This window comes from Rhinopithecus roxellana, chromosome 20 (genome assembly GCF_007565055.1).
Source record: "Rhinopithecus roxellana isolate Shanxi Qingling chromosome 20, ASM756505v1, whole genome shotgun sequence".
NCBI classification, from domain to species: domain Eukaryota; kingdom Metazoa; phylum Chordata; class Mammalia; order Primates; family Cercopithecidae; genus Rhinopithecus; species Rhinopithecus roxellana.
Window position 1 is genome coordinate 73,260,240 of NC_044568.1, and position 24,511 is coordinate 73,284,750.

Genomic DNA, 24,511 nt, shown 5'->3' on the forward strand with positions numbered 1-24,511 from the left:
AAATATAACAGAAAACACTTTGAAATGCCAACATAAGTCGAGCTGATGCATTACAAACCAAATTTTGTCTCTGTGTTTCCATGACATTTTCCTACAGTTTACTAATTCAACCCAACAGACATCAGTTAAAAATATCAACAGACTGTGAGAATAAGACATTTCCTATGACAAATACTAAAAAAGTTATGTTGCATTTGAACATCGATTTCTGAAGAGTTTTAAAGTAAAATGCTTATGTTGTATTAACATTAACAAAACTTACATATACGTTGTATTAACGTAAGAAAAAAGCCTGGATTTTCTGCCAACGTGTCCGGTAACTAGTGCTTTCTTTCCCATATATATTTTGTGTCCACTAAAGATAAACCATCTACCAAGATTATTTTTCTACTGTATTTAATCTCTAATTTTATACCTGACTTAAGAGCAACAACAATTATAAAATTCAAACACTGCAGAAGGAACCCACCACTAGCCACCCACTATCCATCACAATTCTATCAGTGTACCCTGCGTACCCAAGACAATAGCTATGCTTACGACCAGGATTCTAAAATTTAGTTTTATCTGCCCACGCAACATGAAGCCATTTCTTCACATGTACCATTATAGCTTTCTGCCACAGTAAGAATACAAACTAACATTTGTATACTTCAAGTTTACAAAGCATCACTTCCACTTACCCACAGTATCAGCATAAAAAGGCTATGAGAAAGTATAGATCACTGTTACCATGCTCAGCCCCAATGTACAGAAGAGGGAAAATGAGACTTAAAGAGGTCAAATGACTTACCCTAGGTTACCCAGCTCATAGCAAGCATAGACAAGGTACAAATTCTGACTTTCGCACACTAGAGATTGCGAGCAGTGGCTCAGGTCACTGCTGTGGCTCACTCTGTGAGGCCGAGGTGAGCAAATTGTTTGAGCCCAGGAGTTCAAGACCAGCCTGGATAACAGGGCGAAACGCTTGTCTCTACTAAAAATATAAAAAATTAGCCAGGCAAGGTGGCACGAGCCTGAAGTCCCAGTTTGGAAGGCTGACATAGGAGAATCACCTGAACCCAGGAAGTCAAGGCTGCAGTGAGCCGTGATAGCCCCACTGCACTCCAGCCTGGGCAATCAGAGCAAAATCCTGAGGAAAAAAAAAAAAACGAAACCCGTATCAGTGTAACAATGAATGTGTTTAATGTTAGCGCTAGGTAATTCTTGGGGTTACCTTTTCAGTTTCTAAAGTCTCAACATGAATGCCTTTCGGATACCTAAAGAAAAGAAAAACATGTAATCAGTAGATGAGTCAATGACAGCTAAATCCCAAAGTATTTTATAAGCAACTATCCAGCTATAAATTAAGTAACGTAAGTTTTATTAATAATGAAAGAATTATCACTACAATGAAGACTTTATAGCACATTTATTTTATAACGTTTCAGCTGCTAAATGTTTCCTTACCCTTGCTCTTAAACACATAAACATGGATTTGACTTTCAAATTAATTTTTTTAGGACTTAGGCATTTTCTTTCTTTCTTTTTTTTTTTTTTTGAGATAGAGTCTTGCTCTGTCGCCCAGGCTGGAGTGCAGTGGCGCAATCTCTGCTCACTGCAAGCTCTGCCTCCTGGGTTCACACCATTCTTCTGCCTCAGCCTCCAGAGTAGCTAGGACTACAGGCGCGCGCCACCAAGCCCCGCTAATCTTTTGCATTTTTAGTAGAGACAGGATTTCACTGTGTTAGTCAGGGTGGTCTCAATCTCCCGACTTTGTGATCCGCCCGCCTTGGCCTCCCAAAGTGTTGGGATTACAGGGGTGAGCCACTGCGCCCGGCCAGGACTTAGGCATTTTCTAAAATGTCCTACATCTCAAAATACAGTCAACTCATTACCACAGAGTCAAATCTTTCTTCCAAATACAAAAATGTTTCCTAACTGAAATTGTGAAAGTCTTATTTTATTTATTTATTTATTTATTTATTTTTTGAGATGGAGTCTTGCTCTGCCACCTAGGCTGAAGAACCGAGCCACAATCTTGGCTCACTGCAACCTCTGCCTTCCAGGTTCAAGTGATTCTCCCGCCTTTGCCTCCCAAATAGCTGGGATTACAGGCATGTGCCACCATGCCCAGCTAAATTTTGTATTTTTAGTACAGATGGGGTTTCACCATGTTGGCCAGGCTGGTCTTGAACTCCTGACTTCAGGTGATCTGCCCACCTCGGCCTCCCAAAGTGCTAGGATTATAGGAGTGAGCCACCACGCCCGACCTGAAAGTCTTTTTAGATTGCACGGGGCATATAAAGAGGAGGTTTTAGACGGCCAACTCTGCTGTAGTTTTGCATGGTATTAACAGTTTGCATCAGCCAACAAGGAGAAGGATGTGGAATGCAGCTGCAGTAGGCTGCAAGGACGACATGACAGGAAGGGAGTGTGGGCATGGGCAAACTAAACAGCCCTTTCCTATTGTGTTCAAAGTATATTCCCAGTATACATGTCACCAGTAGATTCCAATGGAAGAACAAGGTCCCCAAAGTCAAATGGAAATGTCCACCTGTCTATGTCAATGTTCAATTTCTGAATTGAAGACCCACCTGCAAACACAAGGAAACCAAGGGAAACATCCTTGGAAAAATACACACACAAACGTCTGGATGTTATTTCAGGGGATTCACAGACCTCCTGAAACCCATCCATAGTCTTACCCTAAGTTAAGAACTCTTGCTTTACCAAAAGCATTCATCTGAGTATTTCCTAGGTCTGAAAACCAAATATTCATTGTATACCCCCAAAGGACAAAAACACTACCAATCCATAGCTTAATGGATGCACCAAAGTGATAATTATTTTAAGAAGCCTTAAAGCATCTGTTAAAAAACAATAACAAAAGAAAATTAAGTGAGTAGTTCAACTTAAGAAAGCAGGGGAACTTGGTGGGGTCAAATCACTGAGAACCGCAGAATTTCAAAAAGGAAATGAGAGCTAAGAGATTATATTTCGTCTTTAAATCCTGGGTCCCCCACAGAGCTCCTGTATACAATATAAATACTTACTTCCAGCTCAAAGTCTGATAAATTAGTTTTCTTTGGAACCTATAAAAACAAAAGAAAAGGTATCGATTTTGGCTCATTAGAAGTAAATCCGAACTGATCAAGCATTTGTTGAGAAGGATTTCACTTTAAAAAGAGACTTCATTAGAACTGACAGGTAATTTGCAAACAAAAATAGGCAGGTTAGTTGACATGGGGGGAATTCCTCATCACTTGTCTTCTAAAATTTTCTTTAATATTATACTGCTTTTATTGAAGAGGTAGAAGTTCTTGTCTAATCAAAATATTGCTTCCTGCAGCTGCATAAAGAGAGTTTTAAAGTAGACAGATGCATTAAAATACTTTTGTGAAGCTCCTCACAAAGTAAAAGGAAAAAAAGACAATCACGTTATTGACTCTTTGAAATGCTAATGTTTTTTAAATGCAGAGAGAAATTAAAAGGGTAGAAGTAGCCTGAAAGTGAATTCTTTCTTCTGAAGCCTTCATGTACTAAGCACTCCTCAAGGCCAAAGTAATTATGCCACTCTTGGGCATAACTGAAAGTCAAGGTTGCACAACAGTGTTCTCCGCTCCAGGTACAGGACAAAGCATTCATTCAGTGTCTCAGTATACACAGTTATCCCCACTGTGTAATGCTAAAGTTAGTGCTTAATTCTTGAGAACATACTAATAATAAAAAGACCCTTTATAAAGGTGTTTTTAAAAGACTAAATGCATCAAATGCCACAAATCATCTACCTTTCCGAAAAAAGAACATGCAGAAATGTTCAGGACAACTAACCCGGTACATGGCTCTAAATTCAAGTTCTTGTTTTCTTCACTTTGTAATAAATCTTCTATTTTCTCTCTGAGGAATAGATAGACCATGACCATCAGTACCTTTAAGGAATTAAGTCATCAACCAAGAAAATAATCACAACCAAAAACATTCTAAATATAAGAATGTGTGACAATGTAATTCTACCAAATTACCCTATAACTTTTAGCTCAAAGACTTTTTTTAAAATGCTTTATTTTGACCTAGGCATAGAATAGCACTCTGGGAGGTCGAGGTTGGGGGGATCACTTGAGCCCAGGAGTTTGAGACCAGCCTGGGCAATATACTGAGAGCCCCTCACTACAAAAAATAAATTTTAAAAATTCACTGGGCATGGTGCAGTGTAACTGTGGTCCCAGCTACTCCAGAAGCTGAGGTGGGACAATCGCCTGAGCCTGGGAAGTTGAGGCTGCAGTGAGCCATGATCACACCACTGCACTCCAGCCTTGGCAACAGAGCGAGAACCTGTTTCAAAAAATAAATAAAATTTTTTAAGAAAGCTTTATTTGGCATATTTTGGGGGGAAGAGGGTTACTGTTGTTATTAATTAGTGACAACTTCTCAAGGACTCGTCAGTACAAGTGATTTAATTTTTGACTTTCCCAGTAAAATGGTTACACCAACAACTAAGCTAAGCAAGACCAGACACTTGTCCAAGATCCCATCTGCTTGTTAGCACCTTTACTGCAAGCAAAGAGAACATGGACATGCTGCCAACTGGATAAGCCTGATCCACTACTCTGCCTTCAAGGATATCGGACAGTGGCTGTCAGGTATTGAGTCCATGCAAGTTTTAGAAGTCAGTTGATTAGTATTTAAAAAACAAGAAAAGGGGCCAGGCAATGGCTCAGGCCTATAATCCCAACACTCCAGGAGGCCGAGGCAGGAAGATCCCTTGAGCTCAGGAGTTTGACACCAGCCTGGGAAACACAGTGAGATCCATCTCTATTTAATTAAAAAAAAAAGTCCACACAGGTCTGCCCACGTACAGAAATCTCGTGCCTAGTAACATGTAGCAAGTCCGAGTACAATACATGGAACTCTATTTACAATTTGTTGCTGTTGCACAAATTTGAATATGCTGGCTAGGCATGCTGGCTCATGCCTATAATCCCAACACTTTGGGAGGCTGAGGCGGGCGGATCACTTGAGGCCAGGAGTTCAAGACCAGCGTGGCCAACATGGCAAAACCTCGGCTCTACTAAAAATATAAAAATTAGCTGGGTGTGGTGGCGCACGCCTATAATCCCAGCTACTCGGGAGGCTGAGGCACAAGAATTGTTTGAACCTGGGAGGCAGAGGTTGCAGTAAGCCAGGATTGCACCATTGCACTCTAGCCTGGGCAACAGAGCAAGATTGTCTCAAAAAAAAAAAAAAAATTTTTTTTTAATATGCCACAATTACATCCTGCTATTCACAACATCACACCTGTGTGTGTACTATGTTTGCAAAGTACAGGTTTGAGATATACATGACTGTCATGCCCCAATATACAGCACACAATGCACGTTTAGTTTTAGTTTAGGAACTTACACCACTTGGTCAATAAATTTCTTTTGATCCTCAGGAATCGTGACAGGACATTTTGAAGTGTTAGGAGATACGTAGGACAGAGCTCCTGCACCATTCGCCTGTGAACGTTTTTCATCATACTGCTCTCTTAACTGTCTTTCTTCTTCCTGATTTAAATATGGAATTCCTAAGCATGATTTTAAAAAGAACACATTAGCAGAAGTAACTGTCTAACATAAAATTTGTTTAACAAACCAAAGAGTCTGAATTACTCAGGAAAGATTTACCATATTTAACTACATCTCAAAAAATGAATAGAAAGGCAAGTGATTTTGAAATGTGTTTATCATTCATCCATTCATTCAATCTTCTTTCAAGAAATATTTATCTGGCACTTACGCTTTGCCAAAGCATTATATTAGGCACTGGGGAATGAACAGTGACAAGCTGATGCATCCTTCTCTGTAGTAAAGGGAACTACTTCTGACAAGATAATCAGGAAAGTAAGGGAAAACCCAAAGGATGAGAATAATTCGGATATGAAAGGAGCTAGGGGAAGAATCCTTCCAGTAGGGGAAACAAGTATGAATATTCAGAAGATGGCAATGGCTAGGACTGTTCCAGGAGCAGCAAGGAGCTGGTGTAGCCAGACGTCATGAGCAAAAATGGAATGGTACAGCATCAGACTGGAGTATGGAGCAAGATTCTGCAGGCCCTCACAGGCCAGGGTAAGAAATGCACATTATGGCCGGGCGCGGTGGCTCACGCCTGTAATCCCAGCACTTTGGGAGGCCGAGATGGGCGGATCACTAGGTCAGGAGATCGAGACCATCCTGGCTAACATGGTGAAACCCCGTCTCTACTAAAAAAATACAAAAAACTAGCCGGGCAAGGTGGCGGGCACCTGTAGTCCCAGCTACTCAGGAGGCTGAGGCAGAAGAATGGCGTAAACCCGGAAGGCAGAGCTTGCAGTGAGCTGAGATCCGGCCACTGCACTCCAGCCTGGGCCACAGAGCAAGACTCCATCTCAAAAAAATAAATAAATAAATAAATGCACATTATTCTAACAGTGACTGGACAACATTAGAAGATTTTAAGCAAGATAATTACCTTACCTGCATAATGCTTAAAAGGCCATGACAACTACTCTGAGAGTGGAAGTTGGGAAACAAGTTAGGAGTAATTATCCAGGCAAGAGACAAGAGCTGGATCAGAGGTCAGCAAATTTTTTCTTTTGTTTTGTTTTAAGACAAAGTCTTACTCTGTCACCCAGGCTGGTGAGCAAGGGCACAATCTGAGCTCACTGCAACCTCTGCCTCCCGGGTTCAAGCAATTCTTCTGTCAGCCTCCGGAGTAGCTGGGATTACAAGAGTGCGCCATCACACCAGGCTAATTGTTGTATTTTCAGTAGAGACAGAGTTTCGCCATGTTGGCCAGGCTGGTTTCGAACTCCTGACCTCACCGCCCACCTCAGCCTCCCAAAGTGCTGGGATTACAGGAGGGAGTCACCGCCACCACGCCCGGCCAGCAAACTTTTTCTTAAAAGGCTTGATGGTAAATGTTTTAGGCTTGTGGGCCATGGGGGTCTCTGTTGCAATACTCAGCCCTGCTGTTGTGGCACAAAAGCAGCCATACACAGAATGTACATGTACGGGGATAGCTGTAGTCCAACAAATCTTATTTACAAAACACGGAGCAAGCAGTGGGCTGTCGTTTGTAACCCTGGCGTTGACTACAGAGATGGCAGGGTAGATGGAGACAGTGATTTTCTAGACATAAGAGGTAACATTTACTGATATCCTGGAGATGAAGGATAAAGGGAAAGGCAAAATCAGGAAAAACACCTTGCAGCTGGGTGCAGTGGCTCATGCCTGTAATCCAACCACTTTGGGAGGCCTGGGCGGGTGGATCACGAGATCAAGAGATGGAGAAAATCCAGGCCAACATGGTGAAACACCATCTCTACTAAAAATACAAAAATTAGCTAGGCATGGTGGCGCATGCCTGTAGTCCCAGCTATTTGGGAGGCTGAGGGAAAAGAATCGCTTGAACCCAGGAGGCAGAGGTTGCAGTGAGCCGAGATAGTGCCACCGCACGTCAGCCTGGTGACTGAGCGAGACTCCATCTCAAAAAAAAAAAACAAAAACAAAACCTTGGTCTTTGGTTCAAGCAATTGGGAAGATGGTAGGGCCACTAACTGATGTGAAGACAAAGAGGAGAAAACTAGGTATTGGGGTCCAAGGAGTGAAAATCAAAAGCTACCTTTTGGACATACTATTTTTTTTCTTTTTTTTTTAGGACGAAGTCTTGCTCTGTCACCCAGCCTGGAATGCAATGGCACAATCTCGGCTCACTGCAACCTCCACCTCTCAGGTTCAAGTAATTCTCCTGTCTCAGCCTCCCAAGTTGATGGGACTACAGGCACCCACCACCACAGCCAGCTAATTTTTGTATTTTTAGTAGAGACAAGGGTTCACCATGTTAGCCAGGCTGGTCTTGAACTCCTGACCTCAGGTGATATGCCCATCTCAGCCTCTCAAAGTGCTGGGATTACAGGCATGAGCCACTGCGCCCGGCCACGGACATATCAAATCATCTAAGGGTATACGCAAATTAAAACTTGCAGTTACAAGCCTATAGCTCAAGAGAAAGGTGTCGAAATAGAAATGTAGTTATCACTGGGATATGGGTGGTATTAAAAGCCATGGGGACCAGGTGCAGTTGCTCATGTCTGTAAGCCCAGCACTATGGGAGGCTGAGGCAGGCAGATCACCTGAGGTTGGGAGTTCAAGACCAGCCTGACCAACATGGAGAAACGCTGTGTCTACTAAAAATACAAAATTAGCCAGGCATGGTGGCACATGCCTGTAATCCCAGGTACTGGTGAGGCTGAGGTAGGAGAATCGCTTGAACCCAGGAGGCGGAGGTTGCGGTGAGCCGAGATTGCGTCATTCCACTCCAGCCTGGGCAACAAGAGCGAAACTCCGTCTCCCAGAAAAGAAAAAAAAACACCATGGGAGGCCGGGAGCCTGGCTCATGCCTATAATCCCAGCACTTCAGGAGGCTGAGGAGGGCGGATCACTTAAGATCAAGAGTTTAAGATCAGCCTGTTCAATATGGAGCAGAGCCTGTTCAAAATGCCCTCTCTATCAAAAAGTACAAAAATTTGCCACGCATGATGGCACGCGCCTGTAGTCCCAGGTACTCAGGAGGCTGAGGTGGGAGAATCACGTGAATCTGGGAGGTGGTGGTTGCAAGTGAGCCAAGATCACACCACTGCACTCCAGCCTGGGCAACAGGGTGAGACTGTCTCAAAACAACAATAACAACAAAGCCACGGGACACTAAGGAATTTGTAGAAAGAACAATGAATGCACAAAACCACCATCTGTCAACGATAATTGCTTAAAGCAAGAATTATCAATGGATGCTAAAACTAACTGGCAAAAAAAGTGGTCCAAGTTAACATTACCAGTAACAGGACAAATGACATCATGTGCCTCCTGGCATGATACACGGAGAACAATACACACAAAGGAGAAGCAGGGAAGGCAATAGATAGTGAAAAAGCAATGTAAGTCAACAGATTGCTGAAATAGGTACCAGAGCAAGTGAATTAGAAGCACAAGAAGTAGTACTCTCAAAGAAACATACATTAAAAACACTAAAAACAATAAATGAGGCCATGCACAACAGCTCATTCCTATAATCCCAGAGCTTTAGGGGGTGGCGGCAGGAATACTGCTTGAACCCAGGAGTTTGAGACCAGCCAGGACAACATAGTGAGAACCTGTCTCTATAAAAAAACGTCAAAATTAGCTGGGCATGATGATGTGCGCCTACGGTTCCAGCTACACGGAAGGCTGAAGTTAAGAGAATCACTTGGGCCAGGGGATCAAGGTTGCAGTGAGCCATGAATGTGCCAGTGCACTCCAGCCTGGTGACAAAGCAACACTCTGTCTCAAGAAAGAAAGAAAAAAAAAAGATAGTAAATGAGAGGTGCAGTTTTTGACCCTAAGGTCCATGACCCTGCCACTGGTATAGAGGACTAAAGACAGATAGAAAGAAAGACTGCTGACCACCTGGTCAAGAAACAGACCAGAGCATTTGCTGGTTATCCTTGAGGATACTAAAGTCACCCAGAGAAGGGCAGGAGTGGAGAGAATGATAACACACCAAAGCCAAGGCTATGATGCACGCTGCGCCTACAGGAGTCAGCACAGAGGGGCTGCAGAGCTAGTGACAGCCTGAGAATGGTGGCTCCTGTACAAAAGAAAATTCAGGTGCCAGATGTGGCGATCACACCTGTAATCCCAGCATTTTGGGAGGCCAAGGCAGGTGGATCATCTGAGGTTGGGAGTTGGAGACCAGCCTGGCCAACATGGAGAAACTGTCCCTAGTAAAAATATAAAATTAGCCGGGTATGGTGGCACATGCCTATAATCCCAGCTACTTGGGAGGGTGAGGCAGGAGAATCACTTGAACCCGGGAGGCAAAGGTTGCGGTGAGCCGAGATCGCACCATTGCACTCCAGCCTGGGCAACAAGAGCAAAACTCTGTCTCAAAAAAAAAAAAAAAAAAAAAAAAGAAAATTCAGGTGTCTAAAGGTGGCATGGGGAAACAAGGAGGACACCTAGCACAGCCTGGCCAGAGGAAGACAAGAGTGAGAGGGAAAACCGCCAGGGATGGAGAAGGCTACAAGGGGAAACTAACAAGAGGAATCACCTGGTTTCCTTCCAGACAAGGAAATCAAAGAACTTGAGAGAAGACGGCTGTAAGGAAAGGGCCTGACATTTACAAAGCCTGAATGGAAAGTCTTGCAAATGGAGAGAGATGAGGGTGTAAGTCAGATTTAGAGCATATCAACAACAGCATGGGATGAGGCTTGGTAGTATGGATGACCTGGAAGTCCTAACTATTGTAACTAAAATATTCCAGGGCATGACTATAAAACAGAAGGAGGAGGCACATTCCAATCTGGCTGTTTCTCTTCTTCTATGAAAAAAAAAAAAGTTAGAACTATGCATCCATACGAGTACCAGATAAAGTGGTTCCTTCAAGAAATGTTGCCACTAGTCCAATACAATGCTCTAAACGCATTTGGAACTTCTATTTTATAATGGCTTTCAGAGTCAAGTATGAGACTAATAAAAAAAAATTTCTTTATAATACCCAAACTGTATTGCTCTGCTGGTTCAGTCACTATGTGAAGCACTTTTGGCTCAAAAAAAGTTTCTTTTCATTACCTCCAAAGATTGAAATCAACAAAAATTAAGATGCAGCACCAGTGAAGCAATTAAAAAACAATATGGGCCAGGCCCGGTGGCTCATGCCTGTAATCCCAGCACTTTAAGAGGCAAAAGCGAGTGAATCACGTGAGGTCAGGAGTTCAAGACCAGCCCGGCCAACATAGTGAAACCCCGTATCTAGTAAAAATACATAAATCAGGTGTGCGTGGCAGCGTGTGCCTGTGGTCTCAGCTACTCAGGAGGCTGCAGTATGAGAATCGCTTGAACCCGTTAGCGGAGGCTGTGGTGAGTCGAGATCACACCACTGCACTCTAGCCTGGAAGTGAGATTCTGTCTCAAAAAAAAAAAAAAAAAAACACCAATATGGCATGGGTACTAAACACCTTGCAAAGAGGTTCTGCTGAGAAGAGGAGAATTCATTTGAAGCCCATGTACTTTTTTCTGAGAAAAGTTCAGTTATTCTTATTGGGATAAACCTCCTTCCCTCCTTCATTCATTAATTCTACAGTCACCATGGGGGAAAAAAAGCAAAATTTATGTCAATAATTAAATTAAAATATTGACCTTGTACATACTTAATACCACTGCAAAAAGCACGGTCTTCCCAAACACTTTTAGAGAAACAAATGAAGAGGAAGGAAAACCAACCTCAAACGCTCTGATGTGCAGTACTCATGCACCCATTTATGCATCAAACATTTGGTGGTCACCTCCCTGATACAGAAAAGAAATCATGCTATGCAAGGGGATGTGAAGTGAATGAGACACAGTCCCTTCCTCAGGTGCTCCCCAGGCCATCACCCTAGCAAGTTAGCTATTATCAATCGTGCAGTCTCCGTACTTTCCTTCTCTCGTAAGAAAGTAAGAAACTGTCTCCAACTATTTTTTTTTTTTTTTTTTTGAGACGGAGTCTCGCTCTGTCGCCCAGGCTGGAGTGCAGTGGCTGGATCTCAGCTCACTGCAAGCTCCGCCTCCCGGGTTTACGCCATTCTCCTGCCTCAGCTTCCCGAGTAGCTGGGACTACAGGCGCCCGCCACCTCGCCCGGCTAGTTTTTTTTTTTTTGTATTTTTTAGTAGAGACGGGGTTTCACCGTGTTAGCCAGGATGGTCTCGATCTCCTGACCTCGTGATCCGCCCGTCTCGGCCTCCCAAAGTGCTGGGATTACAGGCTTGAGCCACCGCGCCCGGCCTAGAAAGTAAGAAACTGTCTCCAACTATTAAAAAAGCAACAGGTAGGCAGGGTGTGGTGGCTCACGCCTATAATCCCAGCACGCTGGGAGGCCAAGGCAGGTGGATTGTTTGAGAACAGCAGTTTGGGACCAGCCTGGGCAACATGGCAAAATCCCATTTCTACAAAAAACACGAAAATCAGCCAGGCATGCTGGCGCAAAGCTGTAGTCCCAGCAACTCGGGAGGGTGAGGTGGGAGAATCACTTGAGCCCAGCAGGTCAAGGCTCCTGAGCTATGATTGCACCACTGCACTCAGCCTGGGCGACAGAGTGGGACCGTCTCAAAATAATTCTCGCCAGCAGAGGTGTTACAAAAAACAAACATAAAAAATAAAATAAAAATAAACATGCACTAGCTGGCAAAGAGGGTTTTCATTACAGCATCACTGGAATACAGTACATTTGTAAAGTACACACCTCTTGTTACACTGAAAGAAAACAAGGAAGCATTCCCCACAGGTGGTGAGTTAGGCCACTATGTCACACCAGTGGTAGAATAAACTGCACTCAATAAAAACAGGAGTTTGAAGGGCCTTATCAGAGTTAAATGAAGTAGCATCTATTCTGTTCAGCTCATGGCTGAATTTTTTTTTTTTTCCCCTAAAAGATCACAGTAGGCCAGGCGTGGTGGCTTACACTTGTAATCATAGCATTTTTGGAGGCTAAGGTGGGCGGATCACAAGGTCAGGAGATCGAGACCACCCTGGCTCACACGGTGAAACCCCGTCTCTACTAAAAATACAAAAAATTAGCCAGGCGTGGTGGCGGGTGCCTGTAGTCCCAGCTACTCGGGAGGCTGAGGCAGGAGAATGGCGTGAACCTGGGAGGCGGACCGTGCAGTGAGCCAAGATCACGCCACAGAACTCCAGCCTGGGTGACACAGCAAGACTCCTTCTCAAAAAAAAAAAAATCACAGTAAGCAAGTTTTTAAAAATTCTAAGGCTGCACATGGCTACACAAATATGCTGGAACTCTGAGACTGTGTTTCAGCAGGCACAAAATAATAATTCTCAACCAAGTCCAGACTTACTTCCCAAGGACATTGTGAAGGTTTATAAGCTCTAAAGATAGGTTATCCATAATCTTACCATTGCGAAAAACTTTATTAAAATCAAATCCCTGGCTTGCTGGAAAGTCAATGCTGGAGCTCTGAAATAGAGTAAACAGAACACATGTTTTGGTGATGTTAGTGGCAGGAATATAAAGAGATGCAGAGAAGTAACTCAAACAAGAAAACAAAGACAACAAGGCAAGGAAGCAATGTGCCAAAGGTCACAATACAAGGAATTTCTACTCCACAAACAATCCATTAACTGCTTAAAACATTTGGCCTCTTCTCCTTTATAGCATACAAAACAAACATCCTTTGTTTTACAATTTTTTTTATAGACAGGGTCTCCCTATGTTGCCCAGGCTGGTCTCAAACTACTGGACTCAAGCAACCCTCCTGCCTCGGCCTCCCAAAGTGCTGGGATTACAGACATGAGTCACCACACCCAGCCTGCTTCATAATATTTTTTAAATATCCATTAGGTAGACCGGCACAGTGGCTCACGCCTGTAATCCTAGCACTTTGGGAGGCAGAGGTGGGCACATTACTTGAGGTCAGAAGTTCGAGACCAGCCTGGTCAACATGGTGAAACCCTATCTCTACTAAAAACACAAAAATTAGCCAGCTGTGGTGGTGTGCACCTGCAATCCCAGTTACTCAGGAGGCTGAGGCAGGAGAACTGCTTGAGTCTGGGTGGAGGAGGTTGCAGTGAGCGGAGATCGAGCCACTGCACTCCAGCCCAGGTACAGAGCAAGACTCTGTATATATAAAATAAAATAAAATAAAAATCGACTGGGTGAACAGATATTCTCCCAATAGGCAGAAAGCTCCTGATCTCTTGACTGTTGTACTACTGACTAGGAAACTGTAAATAGAACTAAAATGTATTTTATTACCCCATCCCAGGTTCAAGTTTAATGTAGCCTACATGCACAGGTTATAAGACACTGACATCCACCTCAAATTAGATAATGAAAACCCAAAATCTTAATTAAATGTTCTCAATGTTCAAGATCAAAAGAGAGGCCAGGCACCGTGGCTCATACCTGCAAACCTAGCACTTAGGGAGGCCAAGGGAGAAAGATTGCTTAAGCCGAGGAGTTCAAGACCAGCTTGCGCAAAACAGTGAGACCCCATCTCCGCAAAAAATTTAAAAATTAGCCAGGTATGGTAGCACATACCTGTAGTCCCAGCTACACAGGGGCTGAGGCATGAAGATTACTTTAGTACAGAAGGTCAGGAGGTTGAGGTTGTAGTGGGCTACTACCATGCCACGACACTCCAGCCTGAGTGACAAAGTGAGACCTTGTCTCAAAACAAAAAAGATCAAAAGAGAAGTTCCCAATAATAAGCCTTACTAAACAAATATATCTCGAACCTAGCATGAGCCAAAATATGTTCCCAGATTTAAATAAAAACATTAGACTGGGCTGGACATGGTGGCTTACACCTGTAATCCCAGCACTTTGGGAAGCTGAGGTGGTTGGATCGCCAGAGCCCAGAAGTTTGTGTGACCAGTCTGGGTAACATGGCAAGATTTCACTTCAATTAAAAATAATAATAATAAAGTTATTTAAAAGTAAGTATATATTAGGCTGGGTGCAGTAGCTCACACCTGTAATCCCAGCACTTTGGGAGATTGTGAGAGGATAGCTTGAGCCCAAAAGTACAAGACCAGCCTGAGTAACATAGGGAGACACATCTCTACAAAAAATTTAAAAATTAGCCAGGTGTGGTGGTTCCCATTTGCAGTCCCAGCTATCCCACAGCTGAGGTGGGAGAATCAGAAAATCATTTGAGCCCAGGAGTTCAAGTCTGCAGTGAGCTGTGATCACACCACTGGACTCCAGCATGGGTGACGGAACAAGACTCTGCCTCTTAAAAAAAACAAAAAACAGGTTGAGTGTGTTGGCTCATGCCTGTAATCCCAGCACTTTGGGAGGCTGAGGTGTTCAAGGCCAGGAGTTCAAGACCAGCCTGACCAACATGGTGAAACCCCGTCTCTACTAAAAATACAAAAATTAGCCAGGCGTGGTGGTGCATGCCTGTAATCCCAGCTACTCACGAGGCTGAGGCAGGAGAATGGCATGAACCCGGGAGGCAGAGGTTGCAGTGGGCCGAGATTGTGCTACTGCACTCCATCCTGGGCAACAGAGTGAGACCCTGTCTTAAACAAAAACAAAAAACAGTGGCCGGGCACGGTGGCTCATGTCTGTAATCCCAGCACTTTGGGAGGCCAAGGCAGGCGAATCACGAGGTCAGGAGATCGAGACCATCCTGGCTAACACGGTGAAATCCCGTCTCTACTAAAAATACAAAAAATTAGCCGGCTGAGGTGGTGGGCGCCTTTGTTCCCAGCTACTCAGGAGGCTGAGGGAGGAGAATGGCGTGAACCCAGGAGGCGGAGCTTGCAGTGAGCCGAGATCGCACCACTGTACTCCAGCCGGGGCAACAGGGACTCTGTCTCCAAAAAAAAAAAAAAAAAAAAAAAAAACCTTTGAATTAACATAACCTTTTGCGGTTTACTAGCCACTACTTTGATTTCTCATAAACAACATTTTCAAGATTGAAGAGTTGAAGCTGGGAGCAGTCTCATGCCTGTAATTACAACACTTCGGGAGGCCAAGGCAGGCGGATCACTTGAGGTCAGGAATTCAAGACCAGCGTGGTCAACATGGTGAAACCCTGTCTCTACTAAAAATACAAAAATTAGCCAGGCGTGGTGGCACGCACCTGTAGACCCAACTACTTGGGAGGCTGAAGCAGAAGAATCCCTTGAACTCGGGAGGCGGAGGTTACAGTGAGCCAAGATCACGCCACTGCACTCTAGCCTGGGCAACAGAGTGAGACTCTGTCTCAAATAAAATGAAAAAATTCAGGACATGAGAACACGTATTTGGGAAGACAATTTGAGACATCCATCAAAAATTTAAATGCATATATCCTATGTCTCAACAATGCCCCTTCTAGGAAATCTATAATACAAAAAAATTCTTACCTATACAAAAAGATATACTGCACACAGAAGTGGACTACAGAATTGCTGATAAAGATTGGAAAGCCTCCAAATTTCAATTAACTGATTAAACAAATTATATGTATCCATACTATGAAATAAAAGACATTCTGCTGAGTGGCAAATGCCAGTTGCATAAAATGTGAATATTAGGATTCCACATATATATATATATATATATATATATATATATATATACATATTTTTGAGACGGAGTCTCACTCTGTCACCCAGGCTGGAATGCAGTGGCGCGATCTTGGCTCAATGCAACCTCCGCCCCCTGAGTTCATGCCATTCTCCTCCTGCCTCAGCCTCCCGAGTAGCTGGGACTACAGATGCCCGCCACCAGGTCCAGCTAATTTTTTTTGTATTTTCAGTAGAGACGGGGTTTCACCGTGTTAGCCAGGATGGTCTCGATCTCCTGACCTTGTGATTCGCCAGCCTCGGCCTCCCAAAGTGCTGGGATTACAGGCGTGAGTCACCGCACCCTGCCCATTTTTTAAAATGTAAGCCTGGCACAGTGGTATATGCTTGCAATCCCAGCACTTTGGGAAGCCAAAGTGGGCAGACTGCTTGAGCCCAGGAGCTTGAGACCGGCTAAGGCAACATGGTAAAACCTTGTCTCTACAAAAAATACAAAAATTAGCTGGGCATGGTGGCATGTGCCTGTAGTTCCAGCTACTCACGAGGCTAAGGCAGGAAGATCACTTGAGCCAGCGAGGTCAAGGCTGCAGTCAGCCATGACTATACCACTGCACTCCAGCCTCAGTGACAGAGAGATTCTGTCTCATTAAAAAAAAAAAAAAAAAAGCCGGGCACGGTGGCTCATGCCTGTAATCCCAGCACTTTGGGAGGCCGAGGCGGGCGGCGGATCACGAGGTCAGGAGATCGAGACCATCCTGGCTAACACGGTGAAACCCTGTCTCTACTAAAAATACAAAAAAATTAGCCGGGTGTGGTGGCGGGTGCCTGTAGTCCCAGCTGGTGGGGAGGCTGAGGCAGGAGAATGGTGTGAACCCAGGAGGCGGAGCTTGCAGTGAGCCAAGATCACGCCACTGCACTCCAGCCTGGGCGACAGAGCGAGACTCTGTCTCAAAAAAAAAAAAAAAGGCTAATATGTATGTGTGTCTAGGTATATGTGTATATGTATACATGTACATAAAAGCTAGGAAAAAAGGAGTAAAACGGGAAGGAAGTGGCATGCGAAAAGGAAGTAAGAAGAGAAACACAGCCAAGCGTGGTGGCTAACACCTGTAATCCCAGCATTTTGGGAGGCCAAGGTGGGCAGATCACGAGGTCAAGAAATCGAGACCATCGTGGCCAACATGGTGAAACCCCATCTCTCTTAAAAATATAAAAATTAGCTGGGCATGGTAGCACATGTCTATAGTCCCAGCTACTCAGGAGGCTGAGGCAGGAGGATCGCTTGAACCCAGGAGGTGGAGGTTGCAGTGAGCCAAGATCACACCACTGCACTCCAGCCTGGCAACAGAGCAAAACTCCGTCTCAAAAACAAAGAGAAAAAAAAAAAAGAGAAACATATCTGGGCAGGCGCGATGGCTCACGTCTGTAATCCTAGCACACTGGGAGGCCAGGGCGGGTGGATCACCTGAGGTCAGGAGTTCGAGACCAGCCTGACCAATATGCTGAAACCCTGTCTCTATTAAAAATACAAAAATTATCCAGGCGTGGTGGCAGGTGCTTGTAGTCCCAGCTACTCTGGAGGTTTGAGACAAGAGAATTGCTTGAACCCAGGAGACGGAGGTTGTAGTGACCCGAGATTGCACCACTGCACTCCAGCCTGGGCGACAGAGCAAGACTCCATCTCAAAAACCAAAAAAAAAAAAAAAAAAAAAAAAAGAAAAAAGAAAAAGAAAAGAAACACATCTGTTAACTCTACATACAGCACTTATATTTTAGTTTTTCACAACCATATATATAAAATACCTTCTATGAATTCAACTACAGATCTTTAGCCAGAAAAAGGAAGAGGAAGAAAAGAAAAAGAAGACAAAAATGATATAAATGTCCTGCTATCCTGACTGCCCTACTATTCTACAAATACACTCTTCTGGGTGTAAGTGTGGTTCTGTCAACCCATTCCTCCATATCTCGACAAGAATATGGGAGCATCTAACTGTGCACACAGGGTCCTATATTTTAAAAACATATTAAGTTGTTGCATCCTCAAATCCTATATGCTTTAAGGGTGATAAGAGCTTTCTGAGAGAGATTTTGACCCAATTTTCACCCTAATTACTAACTCCAGAACTGAATGCCCTTGCATGCAACCCTGCTACAACTAAAGAATTTTAAATAAAACAAAAACCTTAAATGAAAGACCAAAGAAAATACAAAAATACATTTCCCTTTTCATACAATTCCCAAATTTACAGAGTCTAAACTTTTTCTCTGCCTTTGTTTTTCCAGACTAGAGAACCCCAGCACTTTTATTCATCTGTTTTAGACATCACTGTCAGGCCTATCTTCAAGTCTATGATAGCTTTTATGAAAGGAGTTGCTGGCAACTAGAACCGTATTAAGTATTCCAGGTGTACAATCACAGCTTGTACAATGGGCAAAGTTCCTCTGATCTGTTTCCAATACATTTCCCAAAATAACCAGATTTGTCTTAGTCATTTAAAACAGAGTGCCATCAGCCAGGCATGGTGGCTCATGCCTATAATCCCAGCACGTTGGGAGGCCAAGGTGGGAGGATCACCTGAGGTCAGGAATTCGAGATCAGCCTGATCAACATGGAGAAACCCCATCTCTACTAAAAATATAAAATTAGTCAGCGTGATGATGTATGCCTGTAATCCCAGCACTTTGGGAGGCCAACGTGGGAGGATCACCTGAGGTGGGGAGTTTGAAACCAGCCTGACCAACATGGAGAAACCCCACCTCTACTAAAAATATAAAATTAGCCAGGATGGTGGTGCATGCCTGTAGTAACAGCTACTCGGGAGGCTGACACAGGAGAATCACTTAAACCTGGGAGGCGGAAGTTGCAATGAGCTGAGATCATGCCATTACACTCTAGCCTGGGCAATTAAGAACGAAACTCCATCTCAAAAAAAAAAAAAATAAAAAAAAGAACAGAGTGCCATCCCTAAGGTGTCTCATTGCCACCCTCTGCTTTTGTTTGATTAACTCCTGGCCAAAGCCATGGAACCCACTTTAAGTAATTCTGTGTTGCTGGTACTACCAGAAAACTATATCCACACAAATTTCCCAACTGAGCCTACTTTTCCCTCAATGAAAATTTACCAAAAAAAAAAAAAAAAAAAAAAAAACCACACACTATAAGGCCACGTGCAGTGGCTCATGCCTGTAATCCCAGCACTTTGGGAGGCCGAGACGGGCAGATCACCTGGGGTTGGGAGTTCGAGACCAGCCTGATTCAACATAGAAAAACCCTGTCTATTCTAAAAACACAAAATTAGCCAAGGATCTTGGTGCATGCCTGTAATCCCAGCTACTAGGGAAGCTGAGGCAGGAGAATCACTTCAACCCGGGAGGGAGAGGTTGCGGTGAGCCAAGATCATGCCACTGCACTCCAGCTTGGGCAAGAAGAGCGAAACTTTGTCTAAAAAAAAAAAAAAGGTACAAATACTCTTTAGGTATCCCATACCACAGTGATTGATAAATAGCTATTAACTGATTGCAGGGTAAAGGTAAAATGTCAACTGGTTTACTTGCTAACTTAGGAAACTGTCTATAAGACCAAAATTAACCTTCAACTTTTCTCTTTTGCCCACAAGCATATGATTAACTCTCGATTTCATTTGTTTATATACTGCCAGTTTTGAGAAAGAATTTGACATAACTCAATCACTGTGAAGCCTACCCTCGAGGCTTTCATAACTGCATTACCATTAATCTGCAAGAGAAGGGAAAGATGGCAAGACTCAGATGAATTCATGTTGTTAGTGGGATAGAAGATAGGATGCAAGATTTTAAATAAGAAAAGATTAAGACTTATTTTTAATCACATAGCCATACACCCATACCCCTTATTTACATTCTCCTTATCCATTACAACGGATAATCAAGAGAGCAGAAAGGAAAAAGTGATATTTACTGAGTGTCTACCAGGTCAGCTACAACACCTCTAGAGGGAATATCCTAAAGGAGAACCTCCCTAATATTGCCCCATCAATGAAGCTCTCTTCTCCTCAAGAGGAAACAGTAGTTTTTTTTCTACCCCGTGTTTCCTAATTAGTGAGCTTGAGAAAAGGAAGTGAGCACAGTTTAACCCCTTCTGGGCTCTCTCTTTTTGGATAGGATACACACATACTCTGCTTTTCCAGAAAATAAAGGTCTACACCCTTGAAGGAGATGCGAGGTGAATGAGTTAGGATAGCGAGAAGCCTCCCAGTCTTTTGTTTATTTTTATTTTTATTTTAAAATAGAGATGAGGTCTCACTATTTTATGCCCAGGCTGGTCTCAAACTCCTTAGCTCAAGTGATTCTCCCGTCTCAGCCTCCAAAACTGCTAGGATTACAGGTATAAACCACCATGTCCAGCCAAGAAGCCTGTAAGTCTTGATGTGTAGGTGGTTCAAGTTGGGGGTAAGATAATAAAAATCCCAAATGGAGTTACGAAGCTATGTTTTCAAATTCAGTTTTACAATTACTAAACCTCATGTTCTCATATCCATCTGCCTGTCTCTGCATCTTATTCCATAATTCATTCTTTTTTTTTTTTTTTTTTTTTTTTCTGAGACAGAGTCTCGTTGTGTTGCCCAGGCTGGAGTGCAGTGGAGTGATCTCGGCTCACTGCAACCTCTGCCTCCCCAGTTCACGCCATTCTCCTATCTCAGCTTCCCCCAGTAGCTGGGATTTCAGGCACCCATGACCACGCTCAGCTAATTTTTTTTTTTTTTGTATTTTTAGTAGTGACGGGGTTTCACCATGTTAGCCAGCATGGTCTTGACCTCCTGACCTCATGATCCGCCCACCCCAACCTCCCAAAGTGCTAGGATTACAGGCATGAGCTGCTGCATCTGGCCCTTCTTAATTCATTCTACAGCAATGGAGGAGATAACAGGGTCATTTATTTATTACCCTAAAACTAAAGGACAAAGGTGAAATGATTTGCCCCAAAGCCCAAAGTTAGTAGTAGAACCAAATTCTGATTCCACATCTTCATGCTGCCTCATCAGCAATTCAGAAAAGAAAAAACTCAATTATGCTACTTACCTGACAAACAAATTTGACATCTGGTGAGGATCTATTGAAGGGTTTCGGGAAAACATAGAAGTTAAATGACTTCGTTATATACCTGGGATAAGATAAAAGGAGACTTAGGAGGTGACACTGTGCCACAAAAACAGAATTCCCAACGTTTGTTAAAACAACTTACTTTGAATCTGTGTAGTCATACTTAAAAGTGCAAAGGCCAAACTGAAATAGAAAAAAGTCCATGGAATGCTGGGAAAGGGAAATAAAACATGTCACAATAGTGCTGCATATTCCATGTGAGCACAGCATTCTCACACAGCTGGGCTTTCTGAATTACTCAATGAGACTTCAGCAGAACACTTCCAAGTAGAACAGATTACACATAGGAATCAGAAGCATTACTAATCTGTATATATTTCATAATACTTTTCCCATTTAAGGACCTATTTATCCATCATCCAAAGAATCATATTAGGTCTCTTTCCAAATGATTAAAATAACTGCCTCATATTTCCTAGGAATCAAATTAACACTGAAAATGCTAAATCTTCCCCAAAATGTTTTCCAGCAAACAACTATTTTTGCTGTTTTAAATATCATTAAAATAATACTTTAAGGCCAGGTGTGGTGGCTCACATCTGGAATCTCAGCACTGTGGGAGGCTGAGGCAGGAGTATCGTTTGTGGCCAGAAGTTCGAGACCAGACTGGTCAACAAAGTGAGACCGATCTCTACAAAAGAATATGTAAAAAAAAAAAAAAAAAAAAAAAAAAAACTGGCTGGGTACAGTGGCTTGCGCCTGTAGTCCCAATTACTTGGGAGGCTGTGGCAGGAGAATCACTTGAGCCAGGGGTTCAAGGCTCCACCAAGCAATGATCACGCCACTGCACCCCAGCCTGGGTGACAGGAGTGAGACCTTGTCTCTAAAACAAGATAAAACAAAAAAAAACCAATTCATGGCTAGGTTTCAGGAGAAAATACTGCACTTACAAAACCTTAATGTACAAGTTTAATAACAATATTTCTCTATCATTTAACATAAGGAAGACTAACATAAGAAAAAAGATTTTCTAACACATCCACTTGCCTTTTTAAGCTTCTGATACCTTTCTTCTGGAGTGTCAAAACCATTTGTTAATGCAGAAACTGAAGGTCCATCACTGATTCCTAGATTTTAAGAAATAACAATGTTTAACTTACTAATAAACACTAACGTAAAAATGCCAGTCAACCGTTCAGTGCTTCTATAATGTCATATCATGAATTAAGGTTACTTGGAAGCACTCCCTAACTTACTTTTTCAAAATAAGCATTAATTTTGCTGGCCACCAGGTTAAACACTCCAATAATGAACTTAAGAGATGTGAATGTTTCAACTTGAGAACAGGCAGTTCGTGTCTAAAATGTGACTTAAAACACAGTAATCATTTAAGAAAACAACCTCTATGCTTGAATAAATTTTGCTGCTTTAAAAGATTCTTGTATAAGCAGACATCAATAAATCCCTAAGTACATTACTGCCAGAGTTCCAGTCTTGGTCAAGAGTTTGGAGTGGTTAATATCCATACAAAGAATGTATCTTCAAGGTAAAGGGAAAATTATTTCTGGTGAAAACTCTTAGCTTCCTAGGGAAGTGACTCCAACTAGAAACTGCTCAAAGCCAAGGATAATATTTACCCCTGCATGGATTCCTGCATGGAAAATCAGACAGCAAAAATGGATATCCATATCAAAGGGAGTGAACCGTTCATATGGACATCGACAATTTTAAAACTAGCCTTTGCTCCCCCTAAAAAAGGGAACAAAAAAATTTGCAACTTTAAGTGTCAATGAAGTATTTCCCGTATACACATCTGCTGAGGCAGGCAATGAACATGTCCACTAATGCATAAAGAAATATCTCATTTATCTGCAAAAACCTGACCCTAGCTGATCACAAAAGGGCAAATATTGTAAGATTCCACTTAGATGATATGTCAAGGGCAGTCATATTCAGAGAAAAATGGCGGTTGCTAAAGGCTGGAGGAAAGGAGGAATGGCGAGTTTAAGGTGTAGAGTTTCAGTTTGTGAAGATGAAGAAGTCCTAGAGATGGATGGGGATGTTTGCAAAGCAATGTGAATGTACTTAATGCCACTTAACTGTAAAGTCACTTAAAACGGCACATTCATGTTATATCTATTTTACCGTCAAGAAAAAGTCGGACCCTAATCCTCAAGCTCTCTGCAATGTACATGCCGCACTGTTTTAAGCAGCACCAAAACCATCATCTCTATCTGCAATCCTAAGTCCAATCACAAACCCACGGCATTTCATTTCTTCTGTGCTTTTGAAACGTTTAAAAGGTAACATTGAGACCTGTGAAACCCGCCCAAGGCTACTAACAGCGAGAGGCCACCATCAAGCATAAGAAGTCTGGGGCTGGCCGGGCGCGGTGGCTCAAGCCTGTAATCCCAGCACTTTGGGAGGCCGAGATGGGCGGATCACGAGGTCAGGAGATCGAGACCATCCTGGCTAACACGGTGAAACCCCGTCTCTACTAAAAAATACAAAAAAAAACTAGCCGGGCGAGGTGGCGGGCGCCTGTAGTCCCAGCTACTCGGGAGGCTGAGGCAGGAGAATGGCGTAAACCCGGGAGGCGGAGCTTGCAGTGAGCTGAGATCTGGCCACTGCACTCCAGTCCGGGCGACAGAGCGATACTCCGCCTCAAAAAAAAAAAAAAAAAAAAAAAGAAGTCTGGGGCTGCGGGATTGAAGGAGCCTTGGCTACGCACCGCAAGGCGGTAGCCTGAGCTTGCGAGGGAGGGGTACCTGAAAACTCCCCATCAGAACAGGCAAATACCACAGAGGCAAATACCCAGAACAGGCAAAGCCACAGAGGCAGAAGTAATGGGGTTATTTATTTATTTATATTTCTTTTTATTTATTAATTAGATTTTTTTTTTTTTTTTTTTTTTTTTTTTTTTTTTTTGAGACGGAGTCTCGCTCTGTCGCCCAGGCTGGACTGCAGTGGCCGGATCTCAGCTCACTGCAAGCTCCGCCTCCCGGGTCCAAGCCATTCTCCTGGCTCAGCCTCCCGAGTAGCTGGGACTACAGGCGCCACCATCTCGCCCGGCTAGTTTTTTGTATTTTTTAAGTGGAGACGGGGTTTCACTGTGTTAGCCAGGATGGTCTCGACCTCCTGACCTTGTGATCCGCCCGCCTCGGCCTCCCAAAGTGCTGGGATTACAGGCTTGAGCCACCGCGCCCGGCCATTAATTAGATTTTTTGAGATGGAGTCTCGCTCTGTCGCCCAGGCTGGAGTGCAACGGCGCGATCTGGACTCACTGCAACCTCCGCCTCCCAGGTTCAAGAGATTCTCCTGCCTCAGCCTCCCTGGGACTACACGCCATTCTCCTGCCTCAGCCTTCCGAGTAGCTGGG

At 43.4% G+C, this 24,511-nt stretch overlaps 1 protein-coding gene across 1 annotated transcript; it reads right to left on the minus strand.

Moving 5' to 3' along the window:
- Positions 1 to 1,172: 1,172 nt before the first annotated feature.
- Positions 1,173 to 23,909, minus strand: LOC115895168 (poly(A)-specific ribonuclease PARN-like). The gene is made up of 9 exons (XM_030924400.1): positions 23,901 to 23,909; positions 22,180 to 22,259; positions 21,275 to 21,342; positions 21,112 to 21,193; positions 12,928 to 12,988; positions 5,383 to 5,548; positions 3,814 to 3,879; positions 3,036 to 3,074; positions 1,173 to 1,259 (listed from the first exon to the last, which is right to left on the minus strand). The coding sequence occupies exons 3-9, from the start codon at positions 21,334 to 21,336 to the stop codon at positions 1,196 to 1,198; spliced, it is 540 nt and encodes a 179-aa protein (XP_030780260.1). The 5' UTR covers positions 21,337 to 21,342; positions 22,180 to 22,259; positions 23,901 to 23,909; the 3' UTR covers positions 1,173 to 1,195.
- Positions 23,910 to 24,511: the final 602 nt, after the last annotated feature.